The sequence below is a fragment of the Bombina bombina genome, chromosome 6 (genome assembly GCF_027579735.1).
Source record: "Bombina bombina isolate aBomBom1 chromosome 6, aBomBom1.pri, whole genome shotgun sequence".
NCBI classification, from domain to species: domain Eukaryota; kingdom Metazoa; phylum Chordata; class Amphibia; order Anura; family Bombinatoridae; genus Bombina; species Bombina bombina.
The window spans coordinates 944,451,050-944,478,286 of record NC_069504.1 but is presented as its reverse complement, the minus strand read 5'-3'; the positions used below and the strand labels follow the sequence as shown (position 1 = coordinate 944,478,286).

The following is a 27,237-nucleotide window of genomic DNA, read 5'->3' as shown; positions in this document are numbered from 1 at the left end:
CCAACATAGATTAGAATAGAATGTAAGAATAACTTCTCTAACAAAATAGAGTATTTCTCTTTAATTAAAGTGAATATGTAAACAGTAAAACAATTTTTTTCAGTGAACTCTTTGATACAACAATTTTTTTCATACTAGATTGTCAAAAGTTCATCCAATTTAATCAATACATTAACAGAAATTCAAGATATACTTTATATATGTTTAATGCAATTTTGTATTGAATCACTTTTTGTTAAATACAGTATATTTTCTGAAAATATGAAACAATGTAGATAGTTTCTACATAATACAAATGTATCTTTATATTTGATCCTTTATTTTATAATTGGTTAATAATGTAACCTCTAAGTGAACAATTTACAATACATGCCTTTATTTTATTTTACGCACAAAAAAGGAAATAACTTAGTACAAAATATGTATCTTTAACCCCTTGCTCTTGAAACTTTTAAATTAATGTATAATTGACTCTTGATGGGTAAACCTTTCACTCAGTTCACTTTTTAGATTATAAATTAGCTATTACTTGACAACATTTAACCTAATGTATAATGATGCTTTATTTAAAGCTGATTTTTATACAGCTACATACACTCATATTGACAAAAATATTTTAATACACAACTCTTGTGTCATTATGCTTCAATATATTTATTGAAAATCTCAAACCCCATACAAGAACTAGGGAAAAGAAAAGGATTTATCTAGCACTCTTTCTCAAATTATATGAATAAAACTTAACCTTTATTAAGTCTAAGTAAAAATAGCAAGTATCCCTGCTAATCTGTGAAACAACCACTCCTATATCATTTGTGGAAATATCCCCCTGTTTCCTGGCCGATAAACTGCAGACGTCGGCTTCAGGTGACAGGGATATTCCACACTGTACAAAAAAAAGTTAACAACAAATGCGTTTTGACCTATAACCTGGCCTTTCTCAATGCTGAATTATTTTACAAAAATGACAAGCCGATTACCTGGGTGAGCTGCTTTAAAACCCTAAGTCTGGGATAACCAACCAATCAAGACGCATCGCATCATATTCCCACACCCCTTTACACAGTTCCAGATTCCTGATTGCACAAGTTGTGGGTGTGTGCCATAGGTAATTCCTGATATACAAACACTTAAACATGTGATATACAAACGCTTAAACATGTGATTATACAAACGCTTAAACATGTGATTATACAAACACTTAAACATGTGATATACAAACACTTAAATTCATATGGTATATTCAGAATCTCATATGTTTAACTTGGCAGTGGTTACATACAATAAGAAATTACATTTTGTGCATTATATTAATGAGATTTATATCTATATTTAATAATTCCTACACATATTCTTAATCTAGAACATTTTCTAATTTAAATAATTTAGTAACACTCCTAATAAATAGTCATTAATGTTTCATTTATTTTTTATTATTTTATTCTGTTGTGAAATATGTTTTTTTTTTTTTTTCTATTTCTTTCTTTCCTTCTTTCGTTTTTTTTATCTCTTCTTTCCCTAAAAATCTGATTTTCTTTTCTTATCTATACAACGAAGCTTCTCTGGATGTTTTCCTTCAAGGTATAATGTTTTGGAATGGAAATTCACTGCATGTGTCTGCTGAATTGAACTCTGAATGCTTAAATTAAGATACATTTGATTGGCTGTTGAAAGCAATTTCTTTATTCAAGCACGGTGCAACAAAATACATTTGTTTAAACATTAAAAATTGCCTTTTAAAGTTAATTCAGCAGCCTTTACACTATCTCACAGTTTTTCTTTACCAAAAATATTTAGCTTTATGTGTATTATGCAATTTTGGTCACTTGACACAAGCGTTAATTAATTTATGGAAAAAAAAATCTAATTTTTCACTGCATTGCACAATAGTACTTTAAAGGGACATTAAACCCAATTTTTTATTTCATGATTCAGAAAGAGAATACAATTTTAAACAACATTCCAATTACCTTCTATTATCTAATTTGCTTAATTCTTTAGATATCTTTTGTTTAAGCAAAAGCAATGCACATGGGTGAGCCAATCACACTAGGCATCTATGTGCAGCCACCAAACAGCAGCTACTGAACCTATCTAGATATGCTTTTCTGCAAAGGATATCAAGAGAATAAAGCAAATTAGAAAGTTGTTGATAATCGCATGCTCTTTCTAAATCATGAAAGAAAAAAATTGGGTTTCATGTCCCTTTAAATATAATGAATCAAATCTAAAAACGCCACACATCTGTCATTTGCAAAAAAGTGCCTAGAGTCAATTGACAATTTTAGCACCACATTATATATCTGACACATTTGCTCATGACAGCTGTTCATCTTAAATGTCAAAACATCTTCATGCATTTACCTTCATTATCCAGCCACCATAATCAATATGGAAGAATTGCTAGAATGCGCCAGTTCATATTCTAGCCATTCTCAAAGTTTTCATTATTGTAAGTATTAAATATTTATGTGGACAAATGTTTATAATCTGTAATTTAGACTGAGAAATGTTCATGTCAACTCATAAAAAAAACGTTTATGTGCATATTTGTACAGCAGTTAACAATACCATGTTTTTAGACTAACTTTCTGTATTAAAAGAAAAAATATTTCAAGATTTTTCTCTCTTCCTCTGAAGCAATACTAATCAATATTATGGAATTTACAAATTATAACTTATGTACAGAAATAAGTTTAAAGGACAGGACATGATAAACTGATGTGAGCAAAGAAAGAGGGAGGGACAATTGAAGAATTGTGGATGGGTCTGAGAGTGAAAGATGCAAGCAGTGTGACAATAACCAGTTTAAGAAAATAGACAGAAGAAGACTAAGAGACAATAGGATCACATTTAAATGGACTTTAAATATGATTCCTCATGAAATGTTTATCAATACATATTCAAAAATCTTTGTAATAAGCATTGATTATATATTTTGCCTATGTTTAAAGGGATATGAAAGCTACATTTTCTATTTCATGATTTAAAAGGATTATGCATGTTTCATATTTACTTCTATTATCTAATTTGTTTTGTTCTTTTGGCATCCTTTGTTTAAAGGAATACCTAGGTAGGCTCAAGAGCTGTTGATTGGTGGCTGCACATAAATGCATCAGGTTATTGGCTCACCAATATGTATTGCTGTTTCTTCAACAAAGGATACCAAAAGAATAACGCAAACTATAAAATAGAAGTAAATTGGAAAGTTGATTATAATGACGATTATCCTAACTTAGTGATGGAATAATCTAGATTTTATTAAAGAGACAGAGACAAGTAGTTTGCAATAACTTTTCCTTTACTGAACAGACAGCACTTAAAAGCACTGGAAATTGTTTGAATAAAGTATACAGAAAATGAAACCAATGAGGTTACAAGTACATGTTATGCAATACATAAAAAGCCAATCAGATAACATCCAAGTGTATAAGTAGATGCTGGTACAATATCTAATCCTCTTTGAACTTTGCTGCTAACAACATGAGAAATTCCGAAATACATGCAAATATGCAAAACAGAATAGTGAAAAACACAGAAAACTTCACGGTAAGAAGTTGCTTCCCAAGACGAGCTGAAATATCTTGAAGGGGTCTGACGTCAGCCTGATGAAAAGAAGAATTTCCTCTGGAAACATAAGATACCAAAGCTTGATCATTACTGGAATCCTGAATTTGCAGTGTTAGGGGCTGAAAAGAGAAAATATACAAAATAGTAACATAATATATAATAAATCCTCATTCACTTGGGAGGGAAAAAATGTACATAGTATAAATAATAATACATACTCGTCTCGGTCTCTTTAATACAATCTAGATTATTCTGTCACTAAGTTAGGATAATCGTCATTTTATTACAAGGACAGAGACTCCTATTTTGCAAGTTTAAAGCAAAATCAATTATGAAAAAGATGATGTGGAATCGAAGTGATAGTTTTAACCCCTTAATGACCACAGCACTTTTCCATTTTCTGTCCGTTTGGGACCAAGGCTATTTTTTACATTTTTGCAGTGTTTGTGTTTAGCTGTAATTTTCCTCTTACTCATTTACTGTACCCACACATATTATATACCGTTTTTCTCGCCATTAAATGGACTTTCTAAAGATACCGTTATTTTCACCATATCTTATAATTAACTATAAAAAATTATATAAAATATGAGGAAAAATTGAAAAAAAAAACTTTTTCTAAATTTGACCCCCAAAATCTGTTACATATCTACAACCACCAAAAAACACCTATGCTAAATAGTTTCTAAATTTTGTCCTGAGATTAGAAATACCCAATGTTTACATGTTCTTTGCTTTTTTTGCAAGTTATAGGGCAATAAATACAAGTAGCACTTTGCTATTTCCAAACCATTTTTTTTTTTTCAAAATTAGCACTAGTTACATTAGAACACTGATATCTTTCAGGAATCTCTGAATATCCATTGACATGTATATATTTTTTTAGTAGACAACCCAAAGTATTGATCTAGGCCCATTTTGGTATATTTCATGCCACCATTTCACCGCCAAATGCGATCAAATAAAAAAAATTGTTCACTTTTTCACAAATTGTTTCACAAACTTTAGGTTTCTCACTGAAATTATTTACAAACAGCTTGTGCAATTATGGCACAAATGGTTGTAAATTCTTGTCTGGGATCCCCTTTGTTCAGAAATAGCAGACTTATATGGCTTTCGTGTTGCTTTTTGGTAATTAGAATGCCACTAAATGCCACTGCGCACCACACGTGTATTATGCCCAGCAGTGAAGGGGTTAATTAGGGAGCATGTAGGGAGCTTTTTGGGGTAATTTTAGCTTTAGTGTAGTGTAGTAGACAACCCCAAGTATTGATCTAGGCCCATTTTGGTATATTTCATGCCACCATTTCACCGCCAAATGCGATCAAATTAAAAAAAACATTACATTTTTCACAATTTAAGGTTTCTCACTGAAATCATTTACAAACAGCTTGTGCAGTTATGGCACAAATGCTTGTAAATGCTTCTCTGGGATTCCCTTTGTTCAGAAATAGCAGACATATATGGCTTTGGCGTTGATTTTTGGTATTTAGAAGGCCGCTAAATGCAGCTGTGCATCACACGTGTATTATGGCTAGCAGTGAAGGGGTTAATTATGTAGCTTGTAGGGAGCTTGCAGGGTTAATATTAGATTTAGTGTAGAGCTCAGCCTCCCACCTGAAACATCAGAACCCCTGATCCCTCCCAAACAGCTCTCTTCCCTGCCCCACCCCACAATTGTCCCCACCATCTTAAGTACTGGCAGAAAAATATTTTTTTAAAAGAATATTTACATATGCTGATGTGTACGATCCCCCCTTAGCCCCCAGCCTCACTGATCCCCCCCAAACAGCTCTATAACCCTCCCACTCTAACTTAATGGGCGCCATCTTGGGTACTGGCAGCTGTCTGCCAGTACCCAGTTTAGAAGAAAAAATGGGTTTTTTTTTTAATTTTTTAAACTTTTCTGTAGTGTAGCTCCCCCCCACACAAAACCAACCCACCACCCCTCCACGATCTCTTTTTGTGCTTTTGCACAAACAAGATTAGGCCACTTTTTACTAAAAACATTTTCCTTAGTGTAGGCCCCGTGCACGCGCCTGCCCGCCACCCTCTGTGCACACGCACCCGTCCCTGCGCACCCCCCGATGGTCCCTCCCCCAATCCCGCCCCCCTTGAAGTCACACGGCCCACCGATGGCCGCCCACCCGCCTCCCAAGTCGGCTCCCACCCACTAAAGATACCGGCCATCGATGTCCGGTGCAGAGAGGGCCACAGAGTGGTTTTCTCTGCATCGGATGGCCATGTAAGGTTATTGCAGGATGCCTCCATATCGAGGCATCACTGCAATAACTGGAAAGCAGCTGGAAGCGAGCAGGATCGCTTCCAGCTGCTTTCCACACAGAGGACGTGCAGGGTACGTCCTCAGGTGTTAACTGCCTTTTTTTTGAGGACATACCCTGCACGTCCTCGGTCATTAAGGGGTTAAAATAAAACTGACAAAATACAGAATCAGAGGACCAATCTGCTGCTTTAAGGATTTCTTGTAATAAAGCAGATTTAAAAAAGGCTTTAGAAGCAGCAGTTCCTCTAACAGAATGAGCTGAAAACTTGTCTTTCACACAAGCTAAAGACATAATCTACTTAACCCACCTACTTATTGTGGTAATAGTGACAGGTAAATGAGGAGGAACACAAGAAATAAGGAGTTGACAGGAAGAAGAAGACAATCTAAAAGGTAAAGTTTTAGATTCATATTCTTTCAAACATGAAACCACACACAATTTAGGGAAATCAAAGAAGTAAGGATAGAAAATAAAGGACGAGAGATATTTAGTTCTCCTGAATAAAGAAAAAATTACATATTGAGGAAAAATCCTTTTAGAATTGTACTCTATGGCTCTCACATCTGAAACTCTTTTACAGGACAGTAAAAATAGTAAGGTAGCTAATTTGCAGGTTAGTTTTTTAAGAGAAATATCTTTATTAAGAGGCCAACTATTAAACAAATTAAACACTAAATCTAAATCGCAAAAATAAGAATGATTAGGAACAGGAGGTTTTTTGACTCTGATTGCTTTAAGAAGTTTTTTTAACAGAAGAGATCTGGCCAATAGGAATATTAGCTAAAGGGTAATGTCCTTCTGAGATTGCAGATCGTGCTACATTAATAGATCTGTATCCCAATCCTGCATTGAACAAAGACGTCAAATAATTAATGACTTCATTCACAGGAGCTGAAAAGAGATCCAGATTCCTGCAACTGCACCAATTAAACAGTTTGAGCCATGCATATTTGTATAATTTCTTGGTTCCTGGTGCCCAAGATTCTCTGAGTAGTGATTTATCTTCTTCCGAAAGCTCCTCGAATGACGAGGATCCCCTGAAATCATCCAAGCAATCAGATGTAAGGATCTTTGAAAGACCAGGTTGTAAGACTGTCCTGTTGGGTTCAATAGAAGATCTTTTTGGAGAGGAAGAAGGAGAGGAGGAAGGTAAGACATCTCCAGGAGGGCTGAAAACCAGGACTGGGTTGACTACCAAGGAGTTATTAGAAGGATTGAAAGGAGGTTCCTCCTGACAAAATATATAGTCCGAGGAATCATTGAAAAATGGGGAAATGCATAAGCTCCTAGATTTGGCCATTCCTGAAGGAACGCATCTATCGCTAAGAGGCAAAGAGATCTATAGAAAAAGACAGAATTTGAAAAATCTTGGAATTCAATTTCCAGTCGCTGTAATCTTGAAGGTAACAAGAACCCCAATCTGCTATGGTGTTGTTCTGACCCGGAATGTATTCTGCTTGTATGTGAGAACCCTAAGATGGCAAATCCTTAAGCTGTTGCTCTAACCATTAATCTAACTCAGAGCACAGATGTTAGACTCAAAGCTAACTATAATATTAAATGACAAAACTAAACTGTAATAGTAACAAACAAAACGTTACATAAACAGATGAGCAATATGAGATGAGTGTATAATCTTAGTTTATGCCACCAAAAGCAACAAATGTTGAAAAAAATAATTTATTAGAAAGGAATTTGGATAAGTTGACAGACTGAGTGTCTGATGTCTTCTGAGGTAACTATGAGGGCAGGAAAATGAATCCTGATACGTCACAGGGGAACGGGAGTGGCTAGGAAGAAAATGGAGATGGATTGAAACTGCAAACAAAAACAGGAACAGAAGGAAGAAGCAGCAGCTTCTCAAAGAAAGGAAAGGGTAACAAAACCGCATAGCTAAAAGTGGAATAGCAGATAATACTTGTAGTATATAAATAAAACAAAATAAACTAAAATAGAAAAAAACTAATCAAAATAAAAAAAATATGTATTAAAAGAAAAATTATTTATTTAAAGAAAGGACCACTAGTCCACACTTCTAAATATAAAATATAAACAAGTAAATATACCAATGAATAAACACATACATATTTATTAGGAAAAATAATGCAGATATTTTTACTTATCTTAGTCTGTTCAACAAAGTGAAAAGAGGTTTAGATACACTTGAATGTTATCTGATTGGCTGTTTATGTATTGCATAACATGTACTTGTAACCTCATTGGTTTAATTTTCTGTATACTTTATTCAAAAATTTTCCAGTGCTTTTAAGTGATGTCTGTTCAGTAAAGGAAATATTATTGCAATATATGAGTCTCTGTCCTTGTAATAAAATTGTTTATTTCCTTTCAGAATCAAAAAGAACAATGTTGGGTTTCCTGTCTCTTTAACTCTGAAAACTGCTAGTTTTTTCACTGTCCCTCATATAGGCTTGGGTACATGGTTTGGATTTTAAATTCCTTATCCTAATACTACATTGTGATCGATCTTTAAGATCTGTCCTTGATTGGCAACATCAAAGGAGATAAAATAAGCAAACTCAAGAGACTTTCTAAGGGAGATTCATTTACTACAAATAATGCAAATTTTGCTTCCAAAAAACTATTTCAAATGCTTTAAAAAATTTAGGGCCAGATTACGAATGGAGCCCAAATTAATGCTTCCTCTTGAGCGTTTACTGCACCAGAAGTAAGTTTTTAGTGCTCGTCTGGTTGCACTCATATTACGAGTTGAAAGTAAACTGCTTTTGCTCTGGCACTAATCCGACAAGTGCAAAAACCAACACCCCACTCTCACGCAAAAGATTAAATAAACAGATAGTTGCAGCACTTATTATAAAGTTAATGTATGTCTGTCCTGGTATGTTCCTCAGTCTATCACCAGTAGTGTAGTGGTAAAGGCATAGGCCTAGATTTGGAGTTTGGCGTTAGCCATGAAAACCAGCGTTAGAGGCTCCTAACGCTGGTTTTAGGCTAACTCTGGTATTTGGAGTCACTCAAAAAAGGGACTAACGCTCACTTTTCAGCCGCGACTTTTCCATACCGCAGATCCCCTTACGTAAATTGTGTATCCTATCTTTTCAATGGGATTTTTCTAACTCCGGTATTTAGAGTCGTGGCTGAAGTGAGCGTTAGAAATCTAACAACAAAACTCCAGCCGCAGGAAAAAAGTCAGTAGTTAAGAGCTTTCTGGGCTAACGCTGGTTTATAAAGCTCTCAACTACTGTGCTCTAAAGTACACTAACACCCATAAACTACCTATGTACCCCTAAACCGAGGTCCCCCCACATCGCCACCACTCGATTACAATTTTTTAACCCCTAATCTGCCGACCGCCAACTACGTTATACTTATGTACCCCTAATCTGCTGCCCCTAACACCGCCGACCCCTATATTATATTTATTAACCCCTAACCTGCCCCCCACAACGTCGCCGCCAGCTACCTACACTTATTAACCAATAATCTGCCGACCACAAAGCGCCGCCACCTACGTTATACTTATGTACCCCTAATCTGCTGCCCCTAACACCGCCGACCCCTATATTATATTTATTAACCCCTAATCTGCCCCCCTCAACGTCGCCTCCACCTGCCTACACTTATTAACCCCTAATCCGCCTCACTAACCCTATAATAAATAGTATTAACCCCTAATCTGCCCTCCCTAACATCGCCGACACCTAACTTCAATTATTAACCCCTAATCTGCCAACTGGAGCTCACCGCTATTCTAATAAATGTATTAACCCCTAAAGCTAAGTCTAACCCTAACACTAACACTCCCCTAAGTTAAATATAATTTTAATCTAACGAAATTAATTAACTCTTATTAAAAAAATTAATCCTATTTAAAGCTAAATACTTACCTGTAAAATAAATCCTAATATAGCTACAATATAAATTATAATTACATTGTAGCTATTTTAGGATTAATATTTATTTTACAGGCAACTTTGTAATTTTTTTAACCAGGTACAATAGCTATTAAATAGGTAAGAACTATTTAATAGTTACCTAGTAATTACAACATTACCTGTAAAATAAATTCTAACCTAAAATACAATTAAACCTAACACTATACTATCATTAAATTAATTAAATAAAATAACTACAATTACCTACAATTAAACCTAACACTACACTATCAATAAATTAATTAAATACAATATCTACAAATAACTACAATGAAATAAACTAACTAAAGTACAAAAAATAAAAAAGAACTAAGTTACAAAAAAAAAAATATCTACAAACATAAGAAAAATATTACAACAATTTTAAACTAATTACACCTACTCTAAGCCCCCTAATAAAACAACAAAGCCCCCCAAAATAAAAAATGCCCTACCCTATTCTAAATTACTAAAGTTAAAAGCTCTTTTACCTTACCAGCCCTGAACAGGGCCCTTTGCGGGGCATGCCCCAAGAAGTTCAGCTCTTTTGCCTATAAAAAAAACATACAATACCCCCCCCCACATTACAACCCACCACCCACATACCCTAATCTAACCCAAACCCCCCTTAAATAAACCTAACACTAAGCCCCTGAAGATCTTCCTACCTTATCTTCACCATACCAGGTTCAACGATCCGTCCTGAAGAGCTCCTCCAATGTCCTGATCCAAGCCCAAGCGGGGGGCTGAAGATGTCCATGATCCGGTAGAAGTCTTCATCCAAGCGGGGCAGAAGAGGTCTTCCATCCGATTGAAGTCTTCATCCAAGCGGGGCAGAAGAGGTCTTCCATCCGATTGAAGTCTTCATCCAGGCGGCATCTTCTATCGACATCCATCCGGAGCGGAGCGGCAGCATCCTGAAGACCTCCGACGCGGAACATCCATCCTGGCCGACGACTGAACGACGAATGACGGTTCCTTTAAATGACGTCATCCAAGATGGCGTCCCTCGAATTCCGATTGGCTGATAGGATTCTATCAGCCAATCAGAATTAAGGTAGGAATATTCTGATTGGCTGATGGAATCAGCCAATCAGATTTAGCTCGCATTCTGATCGGAACAGCCAATAGAATGTGAGCTCAATCTGATTGGCTGATTCCATCAGCCAATCAGAATATTCCTACCTTAATTCCGATTGGCTGATAGAATCCTATCAGCCAATCGGAATTCGAGGGACGCCATCTTGGATGACGTCATTTAAAGGAACCGTCATTCAGTCGTCGGCCAGGATGGATGTTCCGCGTCGGAGGTCTTCAGGATGCTGCCGCTCCGCACCGGATGGATGTCGATAGAAGATGCCGCCTGGATGAAGACTTCAATCGGATGGAAGATCTCTTCTGCCCCGCTTGGATGAAGACTTCAATCGGATGGAAGACCTCTTCTGCCCCGCTTGGATGAAGACTTCTACCGGATCATGGACATCTTCAGCCCCCCGCTTGGGCTTGGATCAGGACATCGGAGGAGCTCTTCAGGACGGATCGATGAACCTGGTATGGTGAAGATAAGGTAGGAAGATCTTCAGGGGCTTAGTGTTAGGTTTATTTAAGGGGGGTTTGGGTTAGATTAGGGGTATGTGGGTGGTAGGTTGTAATGTTGGGGGGGGTATTGTATGTTTTTTTTACAGGCAAAAGAGCTGAACTTCTTGGGGCATGCCCCGCAAAGGGCCCTGTTCAGGGCTGGTAAGGTAAAAGAGCTTTTAACTTTAGTAATTTAGAATAGGGTAGGGCATTTTTTATTTTGGGGGGCTTTGTTGTTTTATTAGGGGGCTTAGAGTAGGTGTAATTAGTTTAAAATTGTTGTAATATTTTTCTTATGTTTGTAGATATTTTTTTATTTTTTGTAACTTAGTTCTTTTTTATTTTTTGTACTTTAGTTAGTTTATTTCATTGCAGTTATTTGTAGATATTGTATTTAATTAATGTATTGATAGTGTAGTGTTAGGTTTAATTGTAGGTAATTGTAGGTATTTTATTTAATTAATTTAATGATAGTATAGTGTTAGGTTTAATTGTAACTTAGGTTAGGATTTATTTTACAGGTAATTTTGAAATTATTTTAACTAGGTAACTATTAAATAGTTCTTAACTATTTAATAGCTATTGTACCTGGTTAAAATAATTACAAAGTTGCCTATAAAATAAATATTAATCCTAAAATAGCTACAATATAATTATAATTTATATTGTAGCTATATTAGGGTTTATTTTACAGGTAAGTATTTAGCTTTAAATAGGAATAATTTATTTAATAAGAGTTAATTAATTTCGTTAGATTAAAATTATATTTAATTTAGAGGAGTGTTAGTGTTAGACTTAGCTTTAGGGGTTAATACATTTATTAGAATAGTGGTGAGCTCCAGTCGGCAGATTAGGGGTTAATAATTGAAGTTAGGTGTCGGCGATGTTAGGGAGGGCAGATTAGGGGTTAATACTATTTATTATAGGGTTAGTGAGGCGGATTAGGGGTTAATAACTTTATTATAGTAGCGCTCAGGTCCGCTCGGCAGATTAGAGGTTAATAAGTGTAGGCAGGTGGAGGCGACGTTGTGGGGGGCAGATTAGGGGTTAATAAATATAATATAGGGGTCGGCGATGTTAGGGCAGCAGATTAGGGGTACATAAGAATAATGTAAGTAGCTGCGGTTTACGGAGCGGCAGATTAGGGGTTAATAAGAATATGCAGGGGTCAGCGATAGCGGGGGCGGCAGATTAGGCGTTAATAAGTGTAAGACTAGGGGTGTTTAGACTCGGGGTACATGTTAGGGTGTTAGGTGCAGACGTAGGAAGTGTTTACGCATAGCAAACAATGGGGCTGCGTTAGGAGCTGAACGCGGCTTTTTTGCAGGTGTTAGGTTTTTTTTCAGCTCAAACAGCCCCATTGTTTCCTATGGGGGAATCGTGCACGAGCACATTTTTGAGGCTGGCCGCTTGCGTAAGCAACTCTGGTATCGAGAGTTGAAGCTGCGTTAAAAATGCTCTACGCTCCTTTTTTGGAGCCTAACGCAGCCTTTATGTGGACTCTCAATACCAGAGTTATTTTTATGGTGCGGCCAGAAAAAAGCCGGCGTTAGCTACGCGGGTCCTTACCGACAAAACTCTAAATCTAGGCCTTGGCTTCTCTCCCAATTGTGTAGTGACTAGAAAAACACCAACACAGAAGGTTTGTTATCACAGCTTTTAATTTCACAAATGGTAGTCATCCTGTGCACTTCAGTATAACTGAGTAGAAAGAGTCCAGTCCCCACAGCTTTATATAGAATGTTTGGCTGTATGGGTTCATTAAAAAAATAAAATAATAACAATAGATTTAAAAAATCCCTAAAAAAAAATACCTTAAAATGATGGCAAATTATTGTGTTCAAAAAACGCTAGGATTTACCATCACTAAAAATAAAAGTGACCTTCCTTCATCTGTTTAAAAAAAACCTGATAAATATGTACCTTTATTTCTCCATGGCTTCAGCACCAACCTAAGCACCTCTGGTCGCCCACAGCACAGCTCAGTTTTACAATAAGGTGACCTTTCCACCTCTTAGCCAATATCTTTGATTGCCTATGGCATAATGCCAAAGGGCAAGCACGACTATTGGCTAAGAGGTGGAAACGTCACCTCACTGAAAAAAATGAGCTGTGTCATGGGGTCTAAAAGTGCTTAAGTCAGTCCTAAAGCCGCTGTGAAATAAAGGTATCTATTAGTCAGTTTTATGTTTTTTAAACTGATGAATGAAGGATGGTACCTTTATTTTTAGAATGCTTACCTCTTTCTTTTGGTCTCTTTGGTTGACTTGACCTGTTTCAATAAGGACCTATTAAAGGAAGCTAAGGAGTATGCACTTGTCTTGACACTTTGCTGCAGCAGTGTGTTAAGAAATGTTATCCAAACAACCTGTAGAGGCAGCTTTGGAGTACATTACACTTTATTTCACATCCATTTTTATGTATAACTATTCAGTGGGCTAGATTTAACATGGTCCAGACAGACAGGGGATGACATTTGCCCGCATTTAGCATTGCACATGAGGCAAAGTGTGAAGGAGATAATGTATATCTAAATTGCATATCTTACCCAGAGTTCCCTGTTATATTGGAAACAGTGGGGATACTTGCCTAGATTTGCTAATTTTCAATAAAATATTTCTATATCTCTATTACTTTTACTCTTATATATTGATTGATAGATAGAAAGATAGATGATAGTTATTATATATACCTGTGTGTATATATATATATATATATATATATATATATATATATATATATATATATATATATATATATATATATATATATATATATATATATATATATATATATATATATACAGTGGATATAAAAAGTCTACACACCCCTGTTAAAATGGCAGGTTTCTGTGATGTAAAAGATAAATCATTTCAGAACTTTCTCCCACTTTAATGTGACCTATAAACTGTACAACTCAATTGAAAAACAAACTGAAATCTTTTAGGTAAAGGGAAATAAAAATAAAAAAATAAAATAATATGGTTGCATAAGTGTGAACATCCTTAAACTAATGCTTTATTGAAGCACCTTTTGATTTTATTACAGCACTCAGTATTTTTGGGTATGATTTTTTGAGCATGGCACATCTTGACTTGGCAAGATTTGCCCACTCTTCTTTGCAAAAACACTCTAAATCTGTCAGAATGCGAGGGCATCTCCTGTGCACAGCTCTCTTCAGATCAGCCCACAGATTTTGAATTGGATTCAGGTCTGGGCTCTGGCTGGGCCATCCTAAAACTTTAATCTTCTTCTGGTGAAGCCATTCCTTTGTTGATTTGGATGTATGCTTTGGGTCATTGTCATGCTGAAAGATGAGGTTCCTCTTCATGTTCAGGTTTCTAGCAGAAGCCTGAAGGTTTTGTGCCAATATTGTCTGGTATTTGGAACTGTTCATTATTCCCTCTACCTTGACTAATGCCCCAGTTCCAGCTGAAGAAAACACCACCATGCTTCACTGTGGGTATGGTGTTCTTTTGGTGATATGCAATGTTTTTGCGCCAAACATATCTTTTGGAATTATGGCCAAAAAGTTAAACTTTGGTTTCATCAGACCAGAACACGTTTTGCAACATGCTTTTGGGAAGCTTCAGATGTGTTTTTGCAAAATTTAGCCGTGCTTGGATGTTTTTTGTAAGAAAAGGCTTCCGTCTTGCCACTCTACCCCATAGCCCAGACATATGAAGAATACGGGCGATTGTTGTCACATGTACCACACAGCCAGTACTTTCCAGATATTCCTGTAGCTCCTTTAATGTTGCTGTAGGCCTCTTGGCAGCCTCCCAGACCAGTTTTCTTCTTGTCTTTTCATCAATTTTGGAGGGACATCGAGTTCTTGGTAATGTCACTGTTGCATCTCCACTTGATGATGATTGTCTTCACTGTGTTTCATGGTATATCTAATGCCTTGGAAATTCTTTTGTATCCTTCTCCCGATTGAAACCTTTTAACAATAAGATCCCTCTGATGCTTTAGAAGCTCTCTGCGGACCATGGCTTTTGCTGTAGGATGCGACTAACAAAATGTTAGGAAAGACCTACTAGAACAGCTGAACTTTATTTGGGGTTAATCAGAGGCACTTTAAATGATGACAGGTGTGTACTGACTCCTATTTAACATGATTTTGAATGTGATTGCTTAATTCTGAACACAGCTACATCCCCAGTTATAAAAGGGTGTTCACACTTATGCAGCTATATTATTTTAGTTTTTTATTTTTATTTCCCTTTACCTAAAAGATTTCAGTTTGTTTTTCAATTGGGTTGTACAGTTTATAGGTCACATTAAAGGTGGGAAAAGTTCTGAAATGATTTATCTTTGTCTCATTTTTTTTAAATCACAGAAACCTGACATTTTAACAGGGGTGTGTAGACTTGTTATATCCACTGTGTATATATATATATATATATATATATATATATATATATATATATATATATATATATATATATATATATATATATATATATATATACAGGGCCTTTTTTATGGGGGGTACTCACTAGTATTGACTACCACTCTCTTAACAGGTAATATTTTTAACTGTCATATAAATACTCTAGAGGGTACTGCAAAATATATCAATCATTGTAAATAACAATGACTTTTATTAAATCTGTGCAAAATTAAATCATATAGGGCTAGATTACAAGTGGAGCAACAAAATATTAGCACTAACTGTGCTCAAGTTAATCAATAGTGCTCCTATTCTTGTGTTCGTATTACATGTTGATAGTAAAATGTGTGAGACTCAAGCATGCTTACATCTGAAGGTCAGATAGCATAGCGTTGCTAACTCCCTTTCCCTATTGACATCTATGGGGTTATCTCCAAAAGCTTCTTCTGGCTTTTTCTCACATTCCAACCCAAAGGTGCGCTAGCACATCTGTGCTAAAGCCAAAGGATCACTTAGAAGAAAATGTTTTTTTTATTTTAAATATATATTTATATACTTATGTGTGTGTATATATATATTTATATACACACACACACATATATATATATATATATATATATATATATATATATATATATATATATACATAAATATAATGAAAATATATAGCTATAGATCTATAAATATATCTATATGAATATATATAGTTATAAATATTAATACATTGTAGACAAACAGACAGACAGAAAGATAGACAGATAGATAGATAGATAGATAGATAGATAGATAGATAGATAGAATAAAATGTTCTTTCTAATTTGACATCTAAGTGAAGAACACAGGTATTTCAAGTATTTCTATAAAAAAAATACATTCACTACTGCACTATTACATGCACTAATCCTGCCAAATGGCGTTGATATCACAGGACCCCTCTCTGTCTCCATATTCCTCACTCTGCATCACCCTCCTGCTCTCCTATACTAGACAATACAGGGTCTGATAATCCTGCACCTGCTCTGCTTTGTCCCTACTTCTGGCTGGCAGTCTGGTTTTAGGTTTTTTTTTGTTTTGTTTTTTTTGTGCTTGTCGGGTTTACCGCTGGCATTACAAATTGAAAGTAAACATGATAGCTTCATCGCAATTGTGATTTACGCTAGAATGATTACCGTGTCCACAGAGCTCTGGTTATTTGTTTCATAAAACAAAAAAGTTGCACAAAACAAAAAATACATTACACATACAGTTACACTCATAATAACACCATCTAATAAAAATGATAAAAAAAATATACTGCACACAAGTTTTAAGAGCTTAGAGATATGAGGTCTTAGGTGTTCTGTTAAAGCAAAGGGCTTTAACATAGTGATACATAAATAAACATCTCTAACGATGGATATTTTTATATGTGTACATATATATTTTTGTATTTAAAGACATATATACACATATAAACACATAAATAGATATTGGCTTGCAGTAGCAATTAGCACTCCAAAAATTAACCAGAGATCAGATCTCTGGTTAATTTCAAAATGTGCCCACATGCTCCCAAATTTAAGTGCAGTGTAGTTTTTTTATTTAAAAAAACAAAACAAATTTGAAAACAAAAAATAACTGCGCAAAGCAGTTTTTAGGGCTTAAAAATGATGGATGTGGTGTGCCTTTACATTTGGGTCTTTGGGGACTGTGTGTTCCCTGTAAATATATATCTATATGCTTATATACATATACTGTACATTTATGTGTTAATATGTGTATATACACATATAAACACATAAATATATAGGTATATATTCATATTCATATATATTTTAATTTGCTACCCATTACTGTGCATGAGAATGAGGCTCCCGTTGGAGTCTATGGAAGCACGCTCTATTGAGCTCAAAGCTTCTATGTAATGTCTTGACCTTAAATACCAGCGCATATTTGCGTTAGAGCAATTTTGCACTCCACTCGCAATCTAGTCCATAATAAGGAAGATAGACAAATTATTGCCTACTACTATTTACTATTTGAAATTTGGAATAACAAATCCTATGCCCAACCACTCTAGATTCATGGATCTTATTGAGTGGTGAAACTGATTCAAAATCCATCCTACAATTCAGATTTCTGTAACCTGCTTCCATATAAATCCATCTAAATCTGATAAAATCCCTCTACGTTTAATGACAGAGTCAACTGTGTAAATAAAAAAATAATTTAAAAGGCATTGTTACATTATCTGCCTTAATTTGAATTGATTACAATAGACTGGAACAATTAATTTTAAGTCAAATGTTATTATAGATTTTCAAATCTTTACTACGCAACAAAAGTGTTAACATAGAACTTTACAATATTTCAAAATCTTTTATCATATTTAACCCCATCATTTCTCCTGAAACGGAGCATGCAAATAATAATGTTACAAAGATGTAATTTGGGAAAACAAAGTTATAAATCGGAATATGTCAGGGCTAGGAGATTTCTTATTTTTCACAGGATTGATTGGTTAGACAGCTTCTATCATCGCAATATTTCTATTGAGTAGACATGAAGAAGATTATAACAAATAAATACTAATCTGCATATGAATCTAAGATATAATTAAACATGCTCTTATCAAGTATGAAAAAGCAACAGTTAAATATATTATAAGTATATATTCTTCACTGGATAATGAAGAAAAACTTTAAAAAAAAGAGAGGAAAGGAAAAAAGGATATAGCCATATCCAAATATTATGTTAAAACTTAAAGAACCATTAAACTCAACATTTCAACAATGCATAAAATAATTCATTATTAAAAGTGAAACATTATTGCAAAATACATTAATTATTTATTTTGCTACCTTTTGTTGTAATATACATCTAAAATTAGTATTTGTTCCACTATCTCCCGAGGAAGATTTGGTTAAAACTGTTTTAGCTAATCTGTGAGCCTTTGTTTACCCCCTCTTCCCTTGCCTTCTCTGTAATCATTTGTTCTTTTAAGGTGGATTATTCAATTTGTATCAACAATTATGATAGGGAAATTATTATTTGCAAGATCAGTGAGCATACAAGGTAGTTTATGTATGAATATATTTGTTTATATATAAATATCTATTTATATCAAGCTATTAGATAGAGATTAGAAAGAAGTAAATGTCTATCTGTTTAAATGCCTGTTAAATAAATTATTACTTAGTAACTAAGATGAATCAGTACTAAATTTAAGGGAATACAAGATGGCACAGCTACCCTAGTCTCTTTCCTTAACTGCGCATGTGCAAACAGAGTTCATGCTATATCTGCGTATTAGTTTGTGATTAGTAAGCAGGGGTTATTTTGTTCAGAGAGAAAGGGGAATCAGTGAAAAGGAAAAACATAAAATAATATGCTCCTTTGACAAAATAAAGCTGCATTATTCATTGCAAAAATATTCTCAGATATGCGGAATCTGTTGGCGCTCTACAAATAACCGATAATAATAAATAATAATAATATGCATGCATGCATCTATATGGTTGCCATTTCCAAATGCCCAAAGCCTATCAAATGTGCAGTAAATTAACTATAATACTTACTTTTATCCATGTTATGAATTTCTTCAACCCCCATGGCAATCCCACACCTCTGGAGATAAAAATTATCCTCAAAATGAAAAAAAGTTGTGCTCCAACAATTACTGTACAATTGAAAGGGATTAACCATGTTGTGCTTCAGAAAAAATAACATAGTTAATCAAATAGTGATCTATGGCTTTCAAATAAAAATTGCGAGGAATAGTGGAATAAAAACAAAATAGTTTGGTCTCCAATTTTCATCGGTCAAAATCTTAAGCAAATTGTTAGTTTAGTATCCCTCAAATAGCTCCATAGTTTTGTCACCATTGGTTGTAAAACTAAATCCACCCATTTAGAAAGGGGTCACAGCAAAGATCCAATCCCTGAAACAATAGGCCACCCTCTAATATCCTCCAGGAATTTATGGAACTTGGGTAGATGATGAAAAAGAGGTGTTCTAGGATGTTGAAAATATAAACATTTAGCTGTTTTTTCATTAATAAACCTTTTTCTACCCTTCATCTATCATGGACCAGATATGTTGCTGAAAACTCTATGTGGGATTTATTTTTAACACATGATAAGTGTCTATAACCCCACTTGGGGGTTAGACAGGGTTTTTTAAGGGATTTTTTTATTGTTTTTATTTTTTTAGATAAGGTGGGCAGTAAAAGAGGTGAATGCCCTTTTAAGGGCAATTCCCAACAAATACCCTTTCAGGGCAATGGGTAGTTTAAGATTTTAGTGTTAGGTTATTTTATTTGGGGGGGTTTGGTGGGTGGGGGGGGTTTACTGTTAGGGGGGGTTGTGTTTTCTTGAAAAAGAGCTGATTATCTTGGGGCAATGCCCTGCAAAAAGCCCTTTTAAGGGCTACTGGTAGTTTATTCGATTAGGGGGTGTTTTATTCTGGGGGTCTTTTTAATTTTCATAGGGATTAGGTATAATTTTTGTAAAATTTGGTAATTTTCTTTATTATTTTCTGTAATCTTAGATTTTTTATTTTCTGTAATTGTAGCTTAAAGGGACAGTCTACTCCAGAATTTTGATTAGACTGTCTCTTTAATTTAAACTTAGTTTATTTGTATTTTTAAAGTAGTGTTAGTTTTTTTTTAATTTAATAGTAACTTTAGTATTTTGTAAATTAGGTAATTTGGGTTCATTTAGGGGGTGTTAGGTTAGGGGGGTTAATTTAGGGGGGGTTAGGTTAGGGGTTAGGTTTATTGCATTGTGGGCTTTGGCGGTTTAGGGGCTAATACTTTAATAGGTTTATTGGGTTGTGGGCTTTGGCGGTTTAGGGGTTAATACTTTAATAGGTTTATTGTGTTGTGGGTTAATGGCAGATTAGGGTTTAATAGTTTTAATAGGTAGTTTGCGAGGTTGGGGTTGGAGGATTTAGGGGTTAATAATTTAGTTATTACTTGCGTTGTGGGTTTGATTGTGGATATAGGGGTTAATAGTTTAATTAGGCTTATTGCGTTGTGGGGGTTGTTGGTCTAGGGGTTAATACATTTATTATTAGTAGTGAGAGAGGGGATTGGGGATATAGGGGTTTTTACGTGTCGGGCTTATTTTTGGGAGGCGTGTTAGACTTTTACGGAAGATTTGTTATTTTCTGTACTTTTCTTACGCGCTGGCAGTTTCTAAAGTGCCTTAAGTCACTGGTGACTCCAGAAATTTGTATTTACGCTCGTTTCTCCGACTTACAGCACTTTATGAGCTGCCGGCGCCGTATATGTAATACCCCGATATGCAAGGTGAAATTACGGGTGGTGCAGGTTGCAGCGCTTGTGCTGAAGCCTGCGCCGTATATGTAATCACGCCCCTAGTAGTTATCGTGATTTGGTATATTTTTTGGAATATTGTTGCTAACAGTAGATTTTTTTATTAGTTTTTTATTAATCGGCAAAACATTATTATTATTATTATTTATTAATAAAGTGCCAACAGATTCTGCAGCACTGTCCATGGGTACAAATATAAAAGGACAGTACAATACAATATAAAAGACACCAAAGATTAACAAACAAATACAGGGGGGATTGAGGGCCCTGTTCCCATGGGAATTTACAATCTAGATGTTAATTAACAGCAAATAATGGCCAGTTTATGAGTGGAGCACTAACAGCTAGGCAAAAGTGATTAGGGATTTATCTTGGGGGTTTGTGCTCATCGGGTTTACCGCTCATATTACAAGTTGAAATTAAATATGATCGCTTGAGTGCAATAGCGATTTATGCTAGTATGATAACTTATCCTCAGAGCTCTGGTAAAAGAAACACTGAACCCATTTTTTTTTCTTTCGTGATTCAGATAGAGTGTGCAATTTTAAGCAACTTTCTAATTTACTCCTATTATCAAATTTTCTTTATTCTCTTGGTATCTTTATTTGAGAAGCAAGAATATAAGTTTAGATGCTGGCCCATTTTTGGTGAGCAACCTGGGTTGTTCTTGCTGATTGGTGGATAAATTCACCCACCAATAAAAAGGTGCTGTCCAAGGTCTGAATCAAAAATTTGCTGTCTAGTTAGCTTAGATGCCTTCTTATTCAAATAAAGATAGAAAGAGAACAAAGAAAAATTGATAATAGGAGTAAATTAGAAAGCTGCTTAAACTTGCATGCTCTATCTGAATCACAAAAGAAAAAAATTGGGTTCAGTGTCCCTTTAAGTGTTGCACGAAACAAAAAAAAGTGTCACAAAACACATTAAAAATACATTACAAAGCAAACTTACACTAATAAAAACACCATCTATTAAAAATTATTAAAAAACTATTGCACACAAAAGTTGAAAGGGCTCATAGATATAAGGTCTCAGGTTTTAGGGGGAAAAATGTCACATCTTTAAAAAGCCCCAAGTGAGGGGAGAAACCGGTTGATGACTGTGTCTCATTTCCTACAAGAAGAACTACTGCTAAGCTGAACTCCTTTAAGGCTTGTTAACTTGATACAGCCGCCAAAAGGATCGCTATTGTGTTGAAAAAGCACACAGGACAACTACCAACGCCTGGCTCACTACCCCCAAGGCCTGTGAATTTGAATACAGCCCTCTGAGGGAGCGCACCAGTCTACAAATTGAATATACTGCCAGATGATCTAGTACCTGCACTAAGCACCACGGAATAAGAGTGCCTTGAAGTTACTATCTACCATCATCTAAAGGATTGCTATTACCCCAGAGATCGTTTACATTCTGTTCCTCCCGAAATCAGCTGGACATTTTCAGAAAGGGTGATGTAAGTGGACTACGCTAAGAGTACACACCCACCTCCAGAGGATCACCCACCTACAGGACAAACAATATTCAATCTGTGCTCCACAGATTAGCGCAAGGTACCTCACTCGCCCATTAGCTGGATCCAATGCTATTAGTATGATCATCTAGTCACGAGTGTTTTTGTTCACTATAGTGCACTTTCAGGTTATTACTGTTTTAACTCCAGATTATTACTGTTTTAACCCCTGGTTTTTACGCTGGACGTCCAGTTATTAAGTCTGTTTGTATTGCTATTTGTTTTTATTTATACTGTTTGAATATCTCTGCCCTCTTTATACTTACATTTATTTGAGTATAGTTTTCTTCTATCCTCAATCACAATATATATATATAGATTTGTGGTTAATCTTTCCCCTTTCTGTATGTTTTTTCAAACTAATTTAAAGGGCCCCATTAATTACTTTTTAGTATATATGTACTGATTTTATTAACACTGATTTTATAATCTTTATTGTATTGTAATTTTACACTATTAAATATATTTTCTAAGATATATATTAGGCTATTACCATTTATTAACTTTTATAACGATTATATTTCTGCTAAGGTAGAGCCTTTTAGGTTACCCGTATATTGTATTTGTGTACTACCCTGCTTTCAGCGCCAGTATTTCCGCTTAAATTATTCTCTTTTTTATAGAACAATGTAAGCAACAATAGTAATCAATACAATAGTAATAGTAAAATAATGTAAATAAATTAAAGGGATACTAAACCCATTTTTTTATTTAATGATTCAGATAGAGAATGCAATTTTAAGCAACTTTCTAATTTACTCCTATTATAATTTTTTTTTTCATTTTATTGCTATCTTTATTTGAAAAGCAGTAATTTAAATCTTAGGAGCCAGCCCATTTTTTGTTCAGCACCTGGGTACCGCTTGCTGATTGGTGGCTAAATGTAGCCATCAATAAGCAAGTGCTATATATTTCCTAAGCTTTATATTCCTGCTTTTCAAATAAAGATCGCAAAGGTACAAAGAAAAATTGATAATAGTAGTAATTTAGAAATTTGCTTAAAATTGCATGCTCTGTCTGAATCATGAAAGAAAAAAATTGGGTTTAGTATTTCTTTAATAAATGAACTGATGTTTTAAAAATCACAATTTTCCATTTTTTTTTAAATGCAAAGTTTATTGAATCATCTTATTTATTTGAATTGATATAAAATATAATTATTCTTATATGCTGTTGAGCCAAAGGTAACTATTTTTACATACAGTGGGGCAAAAAAGTATTTAGTCAGCCACCAATTGTGCAAGTTCTCCCACTTAAGAAGATAAGAGAGGCCTGTAATTTTCATCATAGGTATACCTCAACTATGAGAGACAAAATGTGTAAACAAATCCAGACAATCACATTGTATGATTTGGAAAGAATTTATTTGCAAATTATGGTGGAAAATAAGTATTTGGGCAATATCAAAAGTTCATCTTAATACTTTGTTATATATCCTTTGTTGGCAATGACAGAGGTCAAACGTTTTCTGTAAGTCTTCACAAGGTTGTCACACACTGTTGCTGGTATGTTGGCCCATTCCTGCATGCAGATCTCCTCTAGAGCAGTGATGTTTTGGGGCTGTCACTGGGCAACACAGACTTTCAACTCCCTCCAAAGGTTTTCTATGGGGTTGAGATCTGGAGACTGGCTAGGCCACTCCAGGACCTTGAAATGCTTTTTACGTAGCCACTCCTTCATTGCCCGGGCGGTGTGTTTGGGATCATTGTCATGCTGAAAGACCCAGCCAGGTTTCATCTTCAATGCCCTTGCTGATAGAAGGAGGTTTGCACTCAAAATCTCACGATACATGGCCCCATTCATTCTTTCATGTACACGGATCAGTCGTCCTGTTCCCTTTGCAGAGAAACAGCCCCAAAGCATGATGTTGCCACCCCCATGCTTCACAGTAGGTATGGTGTTCTTTGGTTGCAACTCAGCATTCTCTCTCCTCCAAATACAACGAGTTATGTTTCTACCAAACGTTCTACTTTGGTTTCATCTGAACATATGAAATTCTCCCAATCCGCTTCTGGATTATCCAAATGCTCTCTAGCATACTTCAGACGGGCCCGGACATGCACTGGCTTAAGCAGGAGGACACGTCTGGCACTGCAGGATCTGAGTCCCTGGCGGCGTAGTGTGTTACTGATGGTAGCCTTTGTTACGTTGGCCCCAGCTCTCTGCAGGTCATTCACTAGGTCCCCCCGTGTGGTTCTGGGATGTTTGCTCACCATTCTTGTGATCACTTTGACCCCACGGGGTGAGATCTTGCATGGAGCCCCAGATCGAGGGAGATTATCAGTGGTCTTGTATGTTTTCCATTTTCTAATTATTGCTCCCACAGTTGATTTCTTCACACCAAGCTGCTTGCCTATTGCAGATTCTGTCTTCCCAGCCTGGTGCAGGTCTACAATTTTGTTTCTGGTGTCCTTAGACAGCTCTTTGGTCTTCACCATAGTGGAATTTGGAGTGTGACTGTTTGAGGTTGTGGACAGGTGTCTTTTATACTGATAACAAGTTCAAACAGGTGCCATTAATGCAGGTAATGAGTGGAGGACAGAGGAGCCTCTTAAAGAAGAAGTTACAGGTCTGTGACAGCCAGAAATCTTGCTTGTTTGTAGGTGATCAAATACTTATTTTCCACCATAATATGCAAATACATTCTTTCCAAATCAGACAATGTGATTGTCTGGATTTGTTTCCACATTTTGTCTCTCATAGTTGAGGTATACCTATGATGACAATTACAGGCCTCTCTCATCTTCTTAAGTGGGGGAACTTGCACAATTGGTGGCTGACTAAATACTTTTTTGCCCCACTGTACCTAAAATATACACAGTTTCACTAGGGTATTGATTCATGTTATATTTTAAATATTAATTTTCTAAAAATATTTAAGAATATGTTCTGCCTTTAGCCAAAACACACCACTTTTCACTATTGAGTTAATCATCAAAATCTGATAATACAAAGCTTTTAAAAAAAAAAAATATTTAATATTATAAGATATTAATATTTAATTAACTTCCTTTTTTTAAAATAAAATATTGTAATTGGAATTCAATAGCAATTCTTCATATTGAAATAGTTGCCTTCTATTATTCTGAAACTTTGAATTGTGTCTTAATTATGTTTTATCTAAACTTTCTTGTTTTCCTTTTTTAATACTATACATCTAGGCACCAACCATTGATATTCGTCCACGTTCAGCAACTATTCAGATGAATAATGCTTCACACCTGCAAGAGAGAGAGGAAGAATATGGATATGAATGTCTTGATGGAAAAGATTGTGCTAGTTTCTTCTGCTGTTTTGACGACTGTCGAACTGGTGCATGGAGGCATGGAAGAATACACATTCGTGTTGCCAAAATGGACAATTACTCACGGATTTTCTTCCCAACTGCCTTCTGCTTGTTTAATTTGGTTTATTGGGTATCGTATATGTACCTTTAAAACTCAACAACATATCATGAAAATGGAAAATTGACATGGGCCTTAAAACAATATACATTTTACACACAAAATTAAATATAGGAAAATGATTTTCCATAAACTGAATACAAAAATTAACAAAGTGGTTGGGATAATATAAAATATTTTTAAGAAATGCAATGCTCTATATAAATGCGCCATCCTTCTGTCTGGTTATTGTTGTTATTATAAACATATGAATTCCTTTTTTTTTAAAAATTATTATTTATTTCAAGTATGTCAATTTTTAGTTTAAAACAAAATATATTAATTTGCCTATGGGGGAAAAGCAAAGATATTAAACTTTTTTTATAAAAAAAAAGAAGTAGAAACCTCATCTATATAATGACCACATGTATTATGCTGTATATATATTTTATTACCTTTATCTTATAGTGCATAGCAAACATAGTGCATGCATACACTAGGGTCAAAATAGAGCAAATATACTTTGCCATGCAGTGTTAAATTTCCTTCATGTCTTTTTGTGATATGTTTAGATGGATATTATCCATCTGCATTTATTTTTTACAATCACCTATGTTTCCATGCATGAAAAATCTCATTGCACTTCAACTGTACCATTGTATATATGCCTTAAGGTTACAGTATTAAACTCAAAGCAATCTTTTTTTTTTATTTTTTTTTTTAATAATTTAAAAATACCTGCCTGCCAAAGGGCACTGTCAGATTTTAGAGACTAATGGAATATGTTTATTTCATTTTCTACTGTATATTTGCCATCAGCCGGCAATCACTTTGACAATTGCAAATATTTTTTTGTGTGCAATCATAGAATTATTTTTAGATCACAACAACACATTAGTGTAAAAAATAGTTATTGCTGAGCCATTTAATTGAGGTTATGATTTTATCAAAATATTGGTTTGTTTGTACCATAGTACTAAACCTAAGATAATTTCTGTTAAATTGTATACCATTTGTATTTTTAAAAAAGACATAGGTAATGGTAAACAATAATAGTAAACTATCTGATATTTAATTTTTAAAAATGGTGTAAGTGAATGGTACCCGAATCCAAAAATATATTTATTTTTGAGAAATATCTGATAGAATTCTGGGTTGTAGTTGTTTAGCTATCCTTAAAATATAGGTTCCAATGACCTAGACCCTGGGCTAGATTATATTCAGAGCAGTCCATTAATTTAGCAACTTGTTTCAGCCACAATTTCCATTATAGTCTAAAACATTTTGGTTTTCCTAACAATTGTT

At 34.9% G+C, this 27,237-nt stretch overlaps 1 protein-coding gene across 1 annotated transcript in view; it reads left to right on the top strand.

Annotated features, from left to right (window-relative positions):
• The window catches only part of GABRG2 (gamma-aminobutyric acid type A receptor subunit gamma2), a 286,835-nt gene extending 260,555 nt beyond the window's left edge, over nucleotides 1–26,280 (top strand). Inside the window, exons 9-10 of the mRNA XM_053719588.1 lie at nucleotides 1,558–1,581; nucleotides 25,711–26,280. Coding sequence (XP_053575563.1) covers nucleotides 1,558–1,581; nucleotides 25,711–25,986 — 300 coding nt within the window. The 3' untranslated portion in view covers nucleotides 25,987–26,280. The remainder of the gene's footprint in view (nucleotides 1–1,557; nucleotides 1,582–25,710) is intronic.
• The last annotated feature ends 957 nt before the right edge of the window (nucleotides 26,281–27,237 follow it).